Source organism: Frieseomelitta varia, unplaced genomic scaffold (genome assembly GCF_011392965.1).
Source record: "Frieseomelitta varia isolate USP_RPSP 00005682 unplaced genomic scaffold, Fvar_1.2 scaffold_835, whole genome shotgun sequence".
NCBI classification, from domain to species: Eukaryota; Metazoa; Arthropoda; class Insecta; order Hymenoptera; family Apidae; genus Frieseomelitta; species Frieseomelitta varia.
In genome coordinates, this window is record NW_025110629.1 from 295,100 (window position 1) to 313,051 (window position 17,952).

Here is a 17,952-nt window from a genome sequence, read left to right on the forward strand (position 1 = left end):
ATTTTTTAAAGTTACTGTAGAATTCTTAAATTTTCTTCTAAAATTTTTGCAAGTGATTATATATGATTTTTATAGAGGAAGATTAATAGTATGTATTTTTTTAGTTATTACACAGAATCTTTGAATTTTCTAGAATTTAGAAAAAGAAATTATATGAAATAGATTTGAAAGACTAACTGATAAATTATTTTAAGACATTAAAAAAATTTCAATTTTGTTTAATAATTAATAATTTAACATTTTTCTAATGATACGAACCATGACACTGAATATACGGATTTCCAGCGTATCCTGGAGGACACAAACATTCAACAGCATTCGGTCCAGCATTACAGTGTGCATCCTTGCCGCACAAATCAGTCGAGCAATCAGACTTCTGTTGTACACCACAACCGTGATATGGATTTCCTATAGTGCCAGGATTGCACACACACTTATTCTCTTCTCGCAATGAATATTCACAGTGAGCATTGGAGCCACAAGGAGGATCGCAGGCAGCTGGATGAATTGCTATCAAATTACAAAAAATACATCAATTAGTATTAATGCAACTATATACATTAAATGTACTTTCATTGTGAGTTTAAAATGAATTCTTGATAAGATGAACTTTTAAATTAAAATTAACAGTAATAGTAAGTGATTTTCAATAAATGTAAGTTATTTTTACGAAATTAAGAAAATTGAAATTGTTTTGTTTCTGAGAGGATCAATTATGATTTCAAGTAACACTTACGTGGCATACAAAGGAGATCCGGATTTCCAATGAAATATGGATTGCACATGCATTTATTTGTCGCTGGATCGCAAGATGCACCAACGCCGCAGACTACACCTTCGCATCGACGTTTGCACCTTCCACTTATGCATACGCTTGGTTCTGCGCAAGGCACTTCCGGAGAACAAATATCTGGTTGACATTGACCACCAGGGAAAGGATTACCCATGAAACCTTCGATACATTTACACGTTGGTCCACTGTAACTCACGATACACTGTGCTCCAGAGCCACAGACGAAACCATCGCACTCTGTATAACAATTTTTACAGTTCCTTTATTACTATATTAAGACAGTTTTAATGTAAATTATTTTTCTTTTATATTAAGATAATATGAAATATTACATTATTTAATATTGATGCAACATAAGATTTAATTGCTAAATGTATATACTATATGTGATACCAATAGAAAATAAATGAAACCATCTTGAAAATTACAAAGTAACATATAATACTCACGTGAAACACATTCGTTGTTTTTGCCCTCCACGAATCCAATCACACATCTACACCATGGAGCGTGTTTATCAGGCTCACAGTAGGCGTTTGGTCCGCAAGGTATATTGTCACAAGGATTCACGCATTTTCCATTGACACAGGCGAAGATATTGTCGCAATCATCATTAGAGGAACATTCGTTCTTCGCCACAGCTCCAGTACAACCACCACCATACGGATCTCCCACTGTTCCCTTTGGACACTCGCAAATATGATCACCTTTGGTGTTAATACAGTAAGCACCGTGTCCACAAGGATTATTAGCGCACTCGTTCACGTCGACACAGCCATGTTGAGGGTCTCCTTCGTAGCCAGCCTCGCACATACATCTTGGTGGATCGCTTGGCGTACACTTTGCGTTTATACCGCATGGAAACCGATCACAAGGATCTGGAAATTAAAATGATGTCATAAAAATATTAAAATGATGCATATAAATATTTGTGTGCTCAAAGAATTTAATTTAGAATAATATGTGAAACATAAAATTATTGAATAGATAGATTTGATAATAGAAAATGAAAAATTTAGAAATTTAGAATAATAATGATAATTAATAACTAAAATGTTTCAAGTATAATTCTCTATAATATTTAATAAAAAATTTTATTAACAGCATAACAGGCATATTAATAGAGATGCTTACTTTTGCAGAGGTTTCCATCGATGTCCGTGTAAAATGGTGGCGGACAAACACATTCACCCGGCTGTACGCATTTTTCGTTAGCTTTACACTCGCTGTCACTAGTACATCTTTTCTGAGCTGGAGAACACAGACCGTTATATGGATCTCCGCCATAACCGTGTGGGCAGACGCATTGATGAGATCCTGGGAGATTTATGCATTCGGCTCCGTAGCCACATACTTGATGTCCAACGATACACTCGTTTATATCTATAAATCGATATTATTTTACTTTATTTTCTTTTTCTTGGCATTCATTGTTAAATTATAATCTTATTTAATTAATTTTTTATTATTAATATTAATACACATAGCAATATTAATATACATGTTATGAATATCTTATAGATATTATATAATAAGTATTAAAGATGGTCTCACTGAATATTGATACTTATTGATATAATAAATTGTGATTGTTTAGATACTTTCGTGGTTTCTGCAAGGTCTAATGGTTAAAGGAAAATAAAAATTTTGACACAAACCTTCGCAAGAACCGTCAGCCTTAGTAGTGTATCCCTTGGGACAAGCACAGTAACTGACTCCTCCAGCAATGGTAATACATTCTGCACCACTGGGACATTTCTCTCCCTTGGAACACCCGGCCAGCATACATTTTCCATTGACGATTTTATATGGAGGTTGGCATTGACACTCGATGCTGTTGCATTCTACAATTGTAATAAATAAATTATGAAATATGTATGCAAGATATCTAAATTATTAGCACCAAAATTTTATTAAAATTCTAAACTTTTTGTAATTAGGAAGAATTTGACAAAATTCTGGAGTTCGATAAAATAAATTGACCGAAAAGAATCGCAAATGAAATGTTACGTTAGCGCGATATTGTTCCTTAACAAGTTAAGCATACTTAACTACATTTTATAGTAATAATTCTAATGTCAAAAATCTTTCAAATCTTGAACACAAATATTTCTTACCTTCACAAAGGGAGAAAGGATTCCCATTAAACCCAGGTGGACATTGGCACTCGTAGCTGCCGGGTAAATTCTTACAAATAGCGTTTACACCGCAAGCAGGTTTGTCTCTGAGTTCCATACACTCATTGATGTCTCTACATTTACCAGTCTCGTGATCTCTAGTATATCCTCTCTGGCAAATACAAACGCTGCTACCCACGAATTCATCTTTAATGCACTGTTCTCCGGCGGGACACGGAGTACTTGGTCCACACACGTGAGGAGCCTTTGATTCTTGACAACCACCGCTATAAGGATCACCTGTGGTACCACTAGGACACTGACAGGAGAAGGATCCCGGCTCGTTATTGCAGATCGCTCCTTGAGGACACGGATTAATGGCGCATTCGTCAATGTCTCTGCAACCACCCTTCACGCCTGGCTTTCCTGTATAACCACTGCGACAGAGACACGTTGCCACGTCGTTTGACAGCATACAGTGGGCGTTTGGTCCGCAAGATAAGTCTTCGCATGGATCTAATTTTGTGAAAATAAATATTTAATTAATTTCAAGTTTGAATTGCAAAATGTCATAATAATTAGATACTCACGTCTGCAGTCGTTTCCAACGTTGGGCTCAGGACACAGACAACGTTTCTGTGGATCGCAAATCGCGTTTCCAGGGCAGTCACCATCCATTTCGCAAGTAACTATACCGACACACTTGATGTAAGGATCAGGATCCGGAATAGTTCCTTCTGGACAGGTACAAGAGTAAGAACCCTCGGTGTTGGTGCATGTAGCGCCGTGACCGCAGACATCTGATCTACTACATTCGTCTACATCTGTTTTAAATAAAAATTAACTAATGTAAATATTAATTATAGCAAAAAGACATCGTTATTAATATATTACTCAAAATAATTAATTATTTCTAAGCTTCCTCCTTGTGTTTATATATATATGTATTTTTTTAATAAATAATCATCTTATAAACAATTTCTATTACAGTGTAACTTCTATTTGTATACTTTCATTTGTACATTTTTTTAATAATTGTCTTTGATCCATCTGATTACACAATTACAGAAGTAAAATGCCAATTTTATAAAGTTACAATTATCTTAAACAGCATTTTTAATTTACTGTATATTAATATAATGAATCCTTGTGATAAAAATATTTTAAAACATACCCAGGCATTGTTTAAAAGCGTTCCCAGAAAATCCAGATTTGCACTGGCAACTAAATCCACCCAGAGTATTGGTACAAATTGCATTTTTACCGCAACGTCCCGAAGGACCATTTATCGCGTCACATTCGTTTATATCTAATTTAAAAAGAATTCCAATATTATTCTCTCTCCACAGAAACACTAAAATATCAATCATTTTTAGGAAATATATTTAAAAATACTTACCAACACAGCCAGCTGCGATATCGTTCGGATTGAAGGTCCAACCATCCTCGCAAATACAGTAAGCTTCGTGGCCATCTGCTTTACAATACGCATGATCCCCACAAGTTACTTCGTCACACGGTGCTGCAAAATATAAAATCACACTCGCAATTAAAAATCATGATACTACAAATTCTTTTGATATTATCTTCCGATTGTTCGAAATTTATTTGCCTTTGCAGGGTATGTGTGGAGGAGTTCCAACGAAGCCAGATTCACATTCGCAGTGATAACTTCCCCTGGTGTTGCTGCAGATCGATGCAGGCCCACAGGGGTTCGAAAGACACTCATCAATGTCGACGCATTCAGCTCCAACAGCTTTGAAACCATCCTTGCAGAAACATTGTCCTTCGATGCATTCGGCGTTGTTCACGCAATCGAAATTCGATTTGCAAAGCGTTGTCACGTCGGTCTATACATTTTACAATTTCGTTTAAGAGAGGAAAGAAAGGAATGATAAAACAATTAAAAATATTGTAATTAAAACATTTTTCATGAAAATTTAATGAAAAAGAAATAGTAAATATGATTACCTGTTCACAAGCGACTGTCGGATTGGGATTGGCACTGTATCCCGGTGGACAGACACAATTGTAACCAGGATCCGAGTTTTTACAAATCGCGTATCTTCCGCAAGGATTATCCAACGCTGTACATTCATCGATGTCTGGGAAATAGAAACATAATAATCCAAGTTAAATAAAATAGAAGAAGAAAATTAATACTGATGGAAATATAAGGAAGATAGATTAATTCATTGCCTTGTAATTTTTTATATTTTCAGATTTAAGAAGTAATTAGTACAATTGATGCATTTATGGGAAATTTGAAAAATGCAAAATAAAGAGATAAATAATTCGGTTAATAAAACAATAATCTCTATTTAAGTTCCAGTTTTTAATTAATAGGTAATTATTACTGATTGTATTCCTTTATACTAATATAATATGCGTAAGTACAAATAAAATAGAATCTGAATAATCATTTACATACATTATACATAAATACATTTTCATCTTTTAAATAGTAAATAAATATTTTAGTACAAATACTTCTGCTACTGAATATTTGCCATATTTTACGCATTTTTGCAGATTCAAATATCTCATAAATGCATAAAAATCCTCAATCTATTCGTGAAGCAATAAGTGAAGGACATTCAACATTTTTCAATGTTGCCATTCCAGTCCAATAAAGAAACCAAAAACGAAAAGAAACAATAATCTCAATTGCTGACCGCTGCATCCCTTAAACGGATCTCCAGTGTAGTCCGCCTTGCAACTGCATACGAAGCTGCCGATCGTGTCTGTGCATTCAGCATTTTCACCGCAAGGATTTCTCTCGCATTCGTTCACGTCTGTTAATCAACACGGTTAATCGGACAATGAGCATTAATTCTATCGTTTGTTACTGTGGGATTGAACCATTAAATATTATATCTAAGAAGAAGCATTACTTTTTTTCTTAATTCTGTAATAAGGTGAATTAAAACAGTAGCACAGAGAAATTAAAATATCGTTTTGTTCTTCTTTCAATTTTTAACAAAACGAATTAAATAATTGCCGGCTATTGGCCATTAAAAATTATATCTCAGGCTAAGCAGAGAGGGAGAGTGAAATGTTGCTCTTTTTGTTTTTTTAGTTTGTAATAAGATGAGTTAGGTGATGACTGACTTTCGCATAATGTTAGTCCTCGACCACTGAAGCCCTGGGGACAGATGCACTTATACGATCCCGGCACGTTGATGCATCTTGCGTTCTCCGCGCATGCATCCGGCCGGCTGCATTCGTTCACATCGATGCAACCGTGTGTTGGATCCATTTGATAGCCTGCTTGGCATCTGCACTCGAAACTACCCTCCGTGTTCACGCATTCAGCATCCGTTCCACACGGTGTACTCTCCTCACACTCGTTTACATCTGTTAGCGATGGTTAATCCTTATTTACTACGTGTCTCGATTAATCTATGATTTATTAATCGTGTTATCTACGAGAACTCTTTCAATAGATTAATAAATATATAATATAACTTGTATTAATTTAATATTAACCTTAATTATATACTAATATATGTACATATAATTAATTAATATATTTACATAAGTTTTGTTCTTCATCCTTTTAATTTACCATTATTAAATTCAACAGTGGTTGTAGAGATTGAATAACGATGAATCGTGTTTCTTCATTTAATTAATTCTAATTCATATTATAAAAATCTATCAAGTATTATAGTCTCTGGTCATGAAATCTAATCAAAATTCTTGGTATTTTACATCTTTCAGATTAGTAATTAAAATACGTTTCAAATGAACATTTAAAATACTTAAATTGTTTCGTCTAATTAACAACTTATTCATATCGAGTTGTTTAATTTAGCTACCTTGGAGTTATTCTGGATAACAGTTCTTATTTACTTACCCTAACAATAGTAATTTAAACATTCAAAAATCATTTTTACTGTAGTTAGACAATTAAAACTTGCTCCAACTCGATAACCAGATATTACACGTAAAAAGCTTCAACTTCAAATAATTATTATAAAAATCGAATTTTCACACGAATTAATATACAATATTTAACGTTGATTTCCTTCATTATTCTTACTGATAAATAGTAAGATTGAAATATTCCATAGAGATTCACTTGGTCTCGTATAAGTTGCTAAGAAAATGTTTCGGATAATTAGAAATCGAGTTACTCACCGTGACAGCCTACCCAAGGATCGCCGTTCATTCCTTCCGGGCAAGAGCAGCGGAAACTGCCATGTACATTTGTGCACTGAGCTGAACGACCACAAGGACTGCGCAGGCACTCGTCGATGTCCACACATTCTTCTTCAGGATCGCCGTTATGACCCTCGGGACACTCGCATTTGTGGGTTCCCGGAAGATTCACGCACAATGCACCCCTTCCGCAAGCACCCGCGTAATTGCATTCGTTGATATCGATACACTGCACAAAATTGATATTCCTTTAAACTATACGCAAACAGCTGTTGATTTTATCTTTTTATATTCACCACGTAAATCTACCTATGTAAATTCGCTTTAGTTTTTATGATCGCTGGATTTTTTTCGTATATGTATGTACAATCAATAGTAAAAATCTATATTGAACTTCGATATATACATAAACATAAATATTTGAAAATTATTTTTGGATAATTATTCACATTTCTTACATTTGAATAAGTGTGACATACAAATAAATCGAAAACATGATTTTAGGAAAATCATTTCTGTATATATATATACAAATTTTAAATAAATTTCAAAATATTTTATATAAAACATGTAATGTGTATATATTGTCGTACATATATGTATATATATTGTATATTATATATATATATATATATATATATTACTGTATAAATATAACATTATATATAACACATGTAATAACATATATGTACATATAACACAATAAATACTTACAGTTTCGTACGGGTCTCCCGTGTACCCAGGTTGACAAGCGCAAGTATAGTTTCCCGGTATATTATTGCAAATAGTATTATCGGCACAGGCTCCAGGTATCGCGCACTCGTTCACATCCTCGCAATGCACCTCGCCGTCACCGATGTAGCCAGATTTGCATTTGCATAGGAAGTGCGACGGAAGATTGCAACACTCGGCGTTCTCGACGCATCTCGCAGCAAATACCGGATTATCACACTCGTTGATGTCTGCAGACACGCGTCAAAGCAAAAAATCAAATAAAAGCAGAATGATAGGCCGTGAGAAAGAATAATCCGACACGCATACCTTCGCAATGGAAACCATCGCCTTGATAGCCAGGGAAACAGGAACATTGGAAGCTACCAAGAGTATTCGTGCAGTGAGCGAATATATCACAGGGTCGGTATTTGCACTCGTTCTCGTCTGCAAACGTGTTTACACTTACATGAATAATGATTATGCATAGCATACAATGAATATAGTGTACATATGTAACATACATAGTATCGTATATGAATTTTATTAACATACATAGTGCGTAAGTGTTATCAATCAGAAATTTTTATTACTTCTTTAATTGCATCTACATTGAATTCACCATTAATTCATATTATTAATTCAAAATTAATATTACGAATTTAATTTCTTATATTTACAATTCCATAAATAATCAACATATCGTTATTTTAGTATATTTTCCTAACAATTTATTCATTTCATTATTCTAAACGTTCAAGTTTTATCAATACTAAAATTTCAAAGTCCTTCGAATAAAAATTGTTACAGGTCATTTTTAAAAATTGCACTAACTTGAGGCAATTGACTTGACTGAATAGTATTATAAAGAGTATTAAAGTTTGATAAATCATTAAAGAAAATAATTTTTGGCCCTCAGAAATAAATGTTGGTTCCTCACCTGGAACCTGACAATTGCAACCACCGAAACCATCGTTGCAATGGCACACGGAATCCAAGCAGACGCCGTTCAGACACCTGGTCCCGTCCTCCTTGGTACAATCGTCTGTGGTAAACAAACAAAAAGGTGTAAATCAATTACCGATTCACCGTGGGTAAGTGTGGAACACAATTCCTTAGTCACTCGGTGAGAAAAACAGCGTCGTGTAAAAATCGAGTTGATTACGATGAGTAATTCATTTCCCTACGTCTTACGTAATGCGTTCATCACCCATCCGTTCGTGATCATCGAGGCAAAACGTCCGCGTTTAACGCACCTGCATACGCCAGCGGAATAATGATAGTAAAAACGAATGTCGTCGATTAATCGGCGGCGGAAGAGCGGCTCGATGGAGGAGAAACGCGACGACAGGTTCGCGACTCCTCGTAATTGCCGTGACGGGATGACGTTACGCGCGAGGCGTGTGTACGCTTGCGGTTTCACGCGAGAATCGCGTAATCGACGCCGAGAACAACAGAATAATATAAAGGAATAGTTGCGATTGTAACGGTAGTGCGATATCGTGTCGTGTAACTAGTAGAGCCTCGCTTTTCCTGTCAAGATCTAGTCAGACGACTACTTTTCCGTGTTGTTCCCCTAGAAGACGTGTCTATTATTCAACTTATTTGCATCACGAAGTAAATTACACGATAATTTATTTTATTACATTATTATACAATAGTATATGACTGATCATACAGCGACTCTGGAAAATATTCATACATTGAAATACACTCAAATCCTTTATATCCTGACACAAAGCACCGCTACTTGAAAGTGCAGCTTTATATAAACATTATGTGACAACAATTCCACGTGGTATGAGGAAAGAAACATGTAAGTGAATAATCACTGAAAGATGACACGAAAATATTTATATATTCCTGTTTTGTATTATTGTACTGTTTATTCAGTTTACTACCAGAATACAGTAAAATCTCCCTTATGTGAACTTATTTTTCAAATATTTTACTAGAAAAGAAAAGATGCACGAGACAGTGATATTAAATTCTTAAAATTAAAATTCTAAGTCGTGGATTATTTCGCTTAATGATGCAAATGGATTAATACATTACCTGTGCATTTTAATCTATCGCGTTGCTCGTCCGTTCCTTGATAACAATCGACGTTATTGTCGCAGAGTTTGGATAATTCGAGGAGTTGTAGGATGTCCGTCGATTCGTTTACTTGACAGCCGAAATAGCCGTCTTCGAGGTTCAGAAAGAACACTTCTCTCCTTAGTCCATGGCCGAGTCCTCTCAGAGATTCGGCCTAGAAAACATTACAGATACGAAGAATATTTAGAATTACTTTTTCAATTGTAATTCTACTAATTCGAAGTTGATGTTTTCTTTTAATTCTTAATGACAGCCACTCGTTAACACGTTTCACATCTTCTGCGAGGATTTCTAATAATGTTCAATCAGCATTTCTAATAGATGATCAAATACATGTAAATAAATAATAAAATATAATAATGAAATTTAAATAGACAATTAAATATAAACAAGCATCGTATAAGTATATGAAAATAGTAAAACTTCATTTATAACTAAGCTTCCGTTTCAAGAGTAAATCGTGGATAAAAATTATGAGCATCGTGAGAACAACTTGCACAATGAGAATTTCCGTTATCTGTACCTCTCCACTCGAAAGATTCGAATAAACACGGTTTTACTGCTAATACAAAAGCTCTGTTTGAAGAATCTTCATCTACAACCATTCTTTCATGCGCCGTCGATACACAAAGTTGCGTGAAAACATCGTGGAACGTATTAAACGTGTAATCAGTTGTATGTGTAACCATTAGATAGGAAAGTAACAGATTCATTAAAATTCCCCTAATGATCTCTAGATTATATAAATAATTTCAGTGAAACCAAATCATTGGTTCTACTTACTGGACACAGGAACAGAAGTATCCACACCACCAACGGCCAAAGATGTTTCATCTTGACTGCAACAGAAACCAGAGTTAATCTATTGAGACACTTTCTCCTAACGAAATATTTATACAATAATATTTTGAGTTGTTAGATGTAGAAATTAATTCGATGCCTTTGCATTAACAGTGACAAATTGTCGCATTTATAAAACATATTGTACATTATTTTCAATTAAAGATTTTATAATACAAATGATACCCAATTAATTTCTACACCTAATATATCTTGTAAAAAGAATTTTAAATTCTTGTAGAATTTTTTTAGCTTTCGTAAAATAAATTACAATAGAATTCGATTGTTTTTGCGATTATTCGAGGTCAAACACACGCGTGCACTTTTTCAGCGATTTTCTGAATTACGCTCGTTCAGTGACATCGTGCTCCAACACCAGTTTCACTCCAAAAATCAATTTTTAACACTACGACAAAAACAACGAAACATTTTTATTGAAATCGCTCGAAAAAACGGTGAGAAATGTTGAGTTCTTAACGATGAACCAACGAAAAAGTGCAGGCTCGAGGTGGAACAGGAAGAAACTATCCGATAGGATAATTTTTACAAAGGGACCCAACACGGGAACACCTGTTTCAGCCATGTGTCGGCATTCGCGACCCCCTCACGAATAAACCCCGAACCTAACCGTATCAACTTACTTTAGCCGTGGCCCTAAAAACCCAATTTCCTGGTTACGTGATGTTTTGAAATTTAAGAACTCCGTTTATTTTATTCCTTTAATAATCATCCTATAATTTTATTCCTTTCCAATTTTTTGGAGTTTAGTTATAATTGTAGCATAATAAAAATAATTATAGAATGAGACATCAATAAGAAAGTGGTTTAAATCGGAATATTATATACTATATATACTATTAATTATAACTACTATAATAGTTATAACTGTAGCATAATAAAAATAATTATAGAATGGGATATCAATAAGAAAGTGGTTTAAATCGGAATCATTCGTATTCATCCATTCACATTATCCAAATCAAGTCATATTTTAATAGAGAAATTTTCGTTTGCAAACACTGAAATATTTTATAATACATTTTATAAATATTTTATAATACATGTAATACATTTTATAAATATATAATACATTTAATATTTTATAATATTTTACAATACATTTAATACATTTTATAAATATTGTAAATATTTTATAATACATTTCACTATTTCATAATACAAATTTAAATATAAATTTACATAAAAATCTCCAAAATGTACTCGTAAAACAGTTTCTTGCAACATTTCAGAAATTTTCGAAACGCGCATCATTCTCCAGGCATCTATAAAGATCTCACGGCGGTGCAACGCCACCGGAAGCGCAGTTTTCAGGGGACACCGATGCACACGCGATTCGCGGAAGACGTCCTTTACGTGCTACGCGGCTTATGGCGAACGCGAGGTACCTGAAGCGGACGCAACGTACGCGAGCTCGGAACCTGGCACGTCGCACAATAAGTCAGAGCTGGCGATCAACCGCGCGGCGAAATGTTAACGACTGTACGTGCAGGGGAAGAGGGAGGATTCACCACGGAGGAGAGAAGAACGATCGAGAACGATGGAACGTCGGCGGGGTGAAAGAGAAGGACAGTTAGGGGAATGAGCAGGAGGAAGGTAGAAAGATGGCCAGGAAAAACGAGCAGGAGGAGGAAACCCGGCGGCGAGGACGTCAGGAAAAAGGAAGAGCATCATTGAAGAAAATGTTCGAGTAAGAGAGAGAAAGGAAGCGCGCAAGGGGACAAGAATGATGGAATTAGAGGAAAGGAGGTAGAACGAAGGGTTGAAGAAGAATGGGAGAAAACTAGCAGAAAGATAGGCTTTTGGATTCCCGGTCTTGCGAGTTTTTCTTCGACGATTTAGTCTTGATCTTGATAAAGATTCGCTACGTATGTACTTATGAGCTAGAGAGGTTTCGTAAAAATATCTGAAGAATGTCAGAATCATGGTTATTTTTAGTCTTGTCTGGTTTTCGAATTCGTGCATAGAGAATATAGTTTTTATGGTAACATCTTAAAACAATCCATCTTCGTTCGTGTTCACTACACAGTTACCTGGAACATTTTGTTACATTACGTATAGAAAATGAACGTATCTCTCGTTTCAATATCATGTGTTCTATGTTATATGTAATATATACTTTAATTATATGTCTCGTTTACTAAAATGATAGCAGGATTGAAATATAAAAATTTAGGAATCGTAGCATGACAGTAAGATAATACATTTTATTCGCGAACAATACATTTTACACTAACGGACATCAGCATCCAAATGGAAGCAAGAAGCCCAGAAAAAGAAAAGGAACGACTCGGAAGAACGTAACAAAGACGGACATGCGAGTGCGATGCACCTGTGACCCTCCTATTTGCACCTACCATCTTCTTGTACCCTTAATTCTACAACGTCGAATGGCTACACAGCTGTCAGGCCTATTAGACCATCTATCCCTTGACTATAAATTTTCGTCATGGAAATTAACTACCATCTTCACTACGAAATTCTGATGCGTCAAGACTGCGCCATTTCCGCAATTCCGTGCGAAACGTTCACGGAAGTGGCTTGAAAAAGTACGCGTATAGTGATGTAACAGAATGATACCATCTGCTGTTTTGAATTCAGTATTTATTGTAGAATTTAATTGGATACTATTAACAGATGAGATAATGTTACCTCGTTGAAATTCAATTAATGGATTAGAAGATTTTCTTTTGGAAACAAAAACATGGTGACTGAGGAATTAAAGGAGTATCTACACTTCTTGGGACAATTATTATATTTGTTCCTTTTTCGTTTTGAGTTTTTAATAAAAAATAATTAAGAAAAAAGGATACATTCTAGTACAGTAGAAATTCATTTACATGAACTCCATTTATTCAAACCAAATTTTAATCAATATCGTTTAAATGAATCTTTGCTAGTAAAATCTACTTATATCCTGCAATCAGTTTATATAATTAAGTTCTATCTGTATTATAAAATTCTTATTAAATTCTTATTTATTTCGTAGATATAAAACCAACGATAAAAATATAATTGTTAATTCAAATGTAGGCAATACTAAAAAACTAGACTTAAAATTTCCAAGAAAGTTCACTTTCCTTTACGAATCCTTTTTGTAGAAAGCTTTTCAATTTCTCTCACTGAAAGTGGTGTACGAAGCATGGAAAAAACTCTACATGCGTAGCACTCTCACATGCGTTCACTTTATGCAAATAGTCATGCTACTTTGTCGTGGCGCTCGGTAAGAGTATCGGCATGAAATGTGTTACCGTGTCAATGATATCATCCAGTAGGCAGAAGGAAACTATGACAAAACCTATCAATTAGTCGGCGTTACACACACGCTAGCCACAATAACACGCGTGCCTTTGCACATATGTATCTCCGGTGCCAATAACGCAAAACTCCCACGCATCTGTATTGCAACACCTCTCGGAAAAAGAAGAACGAGTTAATGAGAAGAATTTGTTGAAGTCCTTCTCCGTGACCTCCTTTCAATCATATCTCGATCGTCTAAGCGTCAATTTCTGTTCACCACTTTTATTGTATTTGTATTATTTATTACTTATTTTTTTTTTTATTTTTATTCTGCAATCATTACTCTGCAAAAGTAATAGGAATGAAATGAGCATTTAATTAAATATAATAGGAGTTAAATAAAAATTTAACAAATAATAATAGGACTTAAATAAAAATGTATTTTATCAATTGAAAATTTTAACTATCACTCTACGCTTGCATATTGTATGCATCCTACTTTTGCATCTCACATTTCGCATAAATACAAGAGTATAAATAAAATTTGTATTTGTAAAATTTATAAAATTCTGTGATTTCGCTTTTTTTTTCTTTTTTGTAAAATTGCAACGCTTTTCCCTGTTTTGCTCTTGAAATTTTATCCTGTCACTAGTCTAATTATTATCTGTGCAACGAAAGAACCTCAAAAAAATCCACAGCCGACGTAGTTCACGATTTCTCTCCATATTTATGTTGATTTCGACATTTGACCGTGTGATTAATCGAACGATTTAATTATCATGCACCGAACAAGCACAGCTATCACGTACCGACTTATCAATTAAATTATCGTGACGTCCTAAATTTTTTTCCTCGTCGAATCGCCCACGTTTCGTCGCATTTTATAGAAGATGCGTGGTTTCTTCGACGCCGTGAAAGTGTTTAAATGTGACACAATACGTCTGTAATCTCGACAACTTGTACTATTTTTTTTCTTTTTTTTTTTGCGTTCTAGTCTGTGTGGATGGAAATCGTCCCACACATTTCAGAAAGAAATTTCACCTCTTAGGTTAATGTTACGGATAATTATAAAAATATTTGTTTTAATAAGCGTTGAGTTAATGCTATATCGCTGTATATAGTATTAAGTTAGTTAATAAATTCTAACTGTGTGTAGTTTACACGTGATGAAACTGTAAATTATTATATATCCACAATACACATTTCATAATGTGTCTATCAAATACTCGTAACATTATGTAGTAATAAATTAATTAATAACATGTAACATCAATTTAAAATTCATTACGTACTGTAATACAGTACACGTGATGAAACTATGAATTATTTTTCTACCATTTGAAAAGGACAATGTGTAATCTTTCAGATGTATCACCAAAAATTGACTTACAAGAGAATTCAAATTTAAATTATCGAAGATATTTAACGTGAAGCTTGAAACAAAGCCTTGATTACGCTATTTATCTTTTCCCCAACTAAGAACATTGATAACTCGAAAATTCCCATTTTTTTTTTTTTTTTAATTTATAGCAGACCTCGAGAGAAGACTCTTCACGGAGAAAATTTAAAATTTTCTGCTACGTTGAAAAATATATAGAATAAATGCAGATAAATATAAAGCGCACGTAATAAAAATGAATATTTATCGATCGATGTGCCAATTTAACGGCAAAAAATGACGCGACGGGAGACTCTCTCTCGCCTTGGTCACGCATATCTGTTGCAAAACCGATTCGATCCGCGCGAGAAAAGGAGAAATGCAAGCTGAAGTCGAAACCTTGTTGTCGTCCAACGACACGGATTCGTGTACTACGAAATAAGGTAACGGTTCCCGTAGACGAAGATCGTCCAGTCTAGAATTCTAGTCACTGAATCCAGCGCAAGCTTGTACCGCTGAATAACAAATTTTTGCAAGTCAAGTGAAATTTTTCCATTTTACATAAGAAAGTCGCACAAAATACAATGGCTCACGAAACTATTTAAATATTTCCAGAAATTTTACATAGAGAGAAAATAACTCTATGTATGTTGTACAAAACTTTTTGAAATTTTATTAACATTGTAATGGATATTGAAACCAATTTCAAAGTGCATGTAGAAGTTGAAGATATTTACTTCAAACATATATGTAATAAAAAAATTGACTATCTTAAATATGTGATAAACAAGCTGATATTAAATTGAATGTTGCAATTTATTAATATAATGGATAATTAATTAATTTGTTTAAATATTTTTGAAATTTCATTATTCTGCAATTCTGTAATTCATTATTCTGTAATTCTGAGACAATTGTTATAATTACACTAATAAAATTCGGAACCAATCTGAAGATATTTATATGGAAATTGCAAAATATTTTCCGCAATTGTACATTTAGAAAAAATTAATATATAGCATGAATATAAACCATCATAAGCGTATAATGAGCAATAATCATACTCAACGTTAATGAAATGGAAAATAGACTATTTCATTATTTTATGATCTCTATGAAATATATATTTCTACTCAAATTAAATATCTTGTATGTACATTTACAGATTTATCTCAAACCTGAAATAAATTTTAAAAAATTCTTTAATTATGCCAATAATTTCACTTCTTGTTAATCTTTAACATTCGATTAATACCTATTTGTTCCCAAAGCAATGACCGTGACTTCTCTCGACATTCGGATCGATAATTATCGGGATAATTCGTGTTTCTCATCGCGAATTGCTTCCAGTTACTAATCCAGAAAACCACGCTAATTAGCATCGTTTCATAACGATTCCCAGATAGGATGAAGCACAGGTCAACATCCTGGCTTCGACCGAAAGCCATCTTGCAATCGATGATCCATTATATCCCAACCATTAGCGTTTCCTCTTCCCAATCGATCGACAATACTTGAAATATCGTTGAATTAAATCTAGAAACCGGACTTACAGCTCCGTTAGCGTCCCATAATCAAATTTCTTTCATTCATCCAGTAAAGAGGCTTTCAATGTCACTCTGCGTGCTTTAAATAGACAATGTTTAACGGTAATAAGGCTACTAGAATTTTATGAATCTACATTTTTATAATTAAATAAATATTACAAGACCAAATTTACAAGAATTCTGGAGATTATCGTATTTTTAAATTTCCGATGAATGCATAAAGACCCGCAGTGTAGTGAACAGTAACTCTAGCATTAAAGCATTTCTTGTTTCAACACCATATTTGGCTCGGGACGTCAGTGTTATACGCCACGTTTGCAAACGAAACAGGTATCGATGAAGATATTGCTACTTTAGGATGAAGAGGAAGCTAAGCGGTGGACGATGCGCGTGCGAATCGAATCAGCCTCGGTTGCAGCTCGGTTAAGAAATTCTTATTCTGAACACGGATCCGGCGTCCATCGTGCTCGCCTGTGGCAACATCCGGCATGAATCAACCAAAGTATAAAAGCTGGCAAGTGATTCGAGCCTAAAACTTACGCCCACTGCGAGCCACCAACGAGAGAACGGCCGAACCGAGGCGAGACAGAATTATTCAGTTGCGAAGTGAAAGTTCTACGAGTTGGTTTAAGATACAAACTAAAACTGGCGTAATGCGTGGGCCCTCTCATCGTCCTGAAATTAATTCCGAAATTCTCTCTATTGGCACCCAATGCCACTGAAAGTCTCTTTGATACTCCCTTTAATTATTTTGCTAGCTTTCCTTGCATCTTTGTAGTGGTTACAAGGTATGAACAATTGAAAATTGGACACTTTCGAATTCTTTATACTTGATCTTTTTAATGATCATCATGAAGTTTCATCAAAGGCAGAAGATTTTTAAAGAAAGTTTTTATTCAATATTTGAAACGTACTTATGGATATTAAACTCTCATCTGTCCTTCGTGTGAATTTGACAAATTTTTCTTATAAAATGTTATATTATTCTATAGTATGGAAATAGAAGAACAGATGCGAAGATCTGTGACATCTATTTTTCAATTATAC

The 17,952-nt window shown here is 34.3% G+C and overlaps 1 protein-coding gene across 1 annotated transcript in view; it reads right to left on the minus strand.

Moving 5' to 3' along the window:
* The window catches only part of LOC122536446, a 117,745-nt gene that overhangs the window by 76,863 nt on the left and 22,930 nt on the right, over window positions 1–17,952 (minus strand). Inside the window, exons 2-20 of the mRNA XM_043668821.1 lie at window positions 10,666–10,721; window positions 9,841–10,036; window positions 8,726–8,830; window positions 8,116–8,232; window positions 7,789–8,036; window positions 7,054–7,303; window positions 6,022–6,267; window positions 5,586–5,705; window positions 4,882–5,015; window positions 4,523–4,760; window positions 4,310–4,432; window positions 4,085–4,219; window positions 3,501–3,734; window positions 2,911–3,426; window positions 2,452–2,637; window positions 1,928–2,176; window positions 1,243–1,671; window positions 737–1,030; window positions 259–510 (exon numbers count right to left, since the gene is read on the minus strand). Coding sequence (XP_043524756.1) covers window positions 259–510; window positions 737–1,030; window positions 1,243–1,671; window positions 1,928–2,176; window positions 2,452–2,637; window positions 2,911–3,426; window positions 3,501–3,734; window positions 4,085–4,219; window positions 4,310–4,432; window positions 4,523–4,760; window positions 4,882–5,015; window positions 5,586–5,705; window positions 6,022–6,267; window positions 7,054–7,303; window positions 7,789–8,036; window positions 8,116–8,232; window positions 8,726–8,830; window positions 9,841–10,036; window positions 10,666–10,721 — 4,128 coding nt within the window. The remainder of the gene's footprint in view (window positions 1–258; window positions 511–736; window positions 1,031–1,242; window positions 1,672–1,927; window positions 2,177–2,451; window positions 2,638–2,910; window positions 3,427–3,500; window positions 3,735–4,084; window positions 4,220–4,309; window positions 4,433–4,522; window positions 4,761–4,881; window positions 5,016–5,585; window positions 5,706–6,021; window positions 6,268–7,053; window positions 7,304–7,788; window positions 8,037–8,115; window positions 8,233–8,725; window positions 8,831–9,840; window positions 10,037–10,665; window positions 10,722–17,952) is intronic.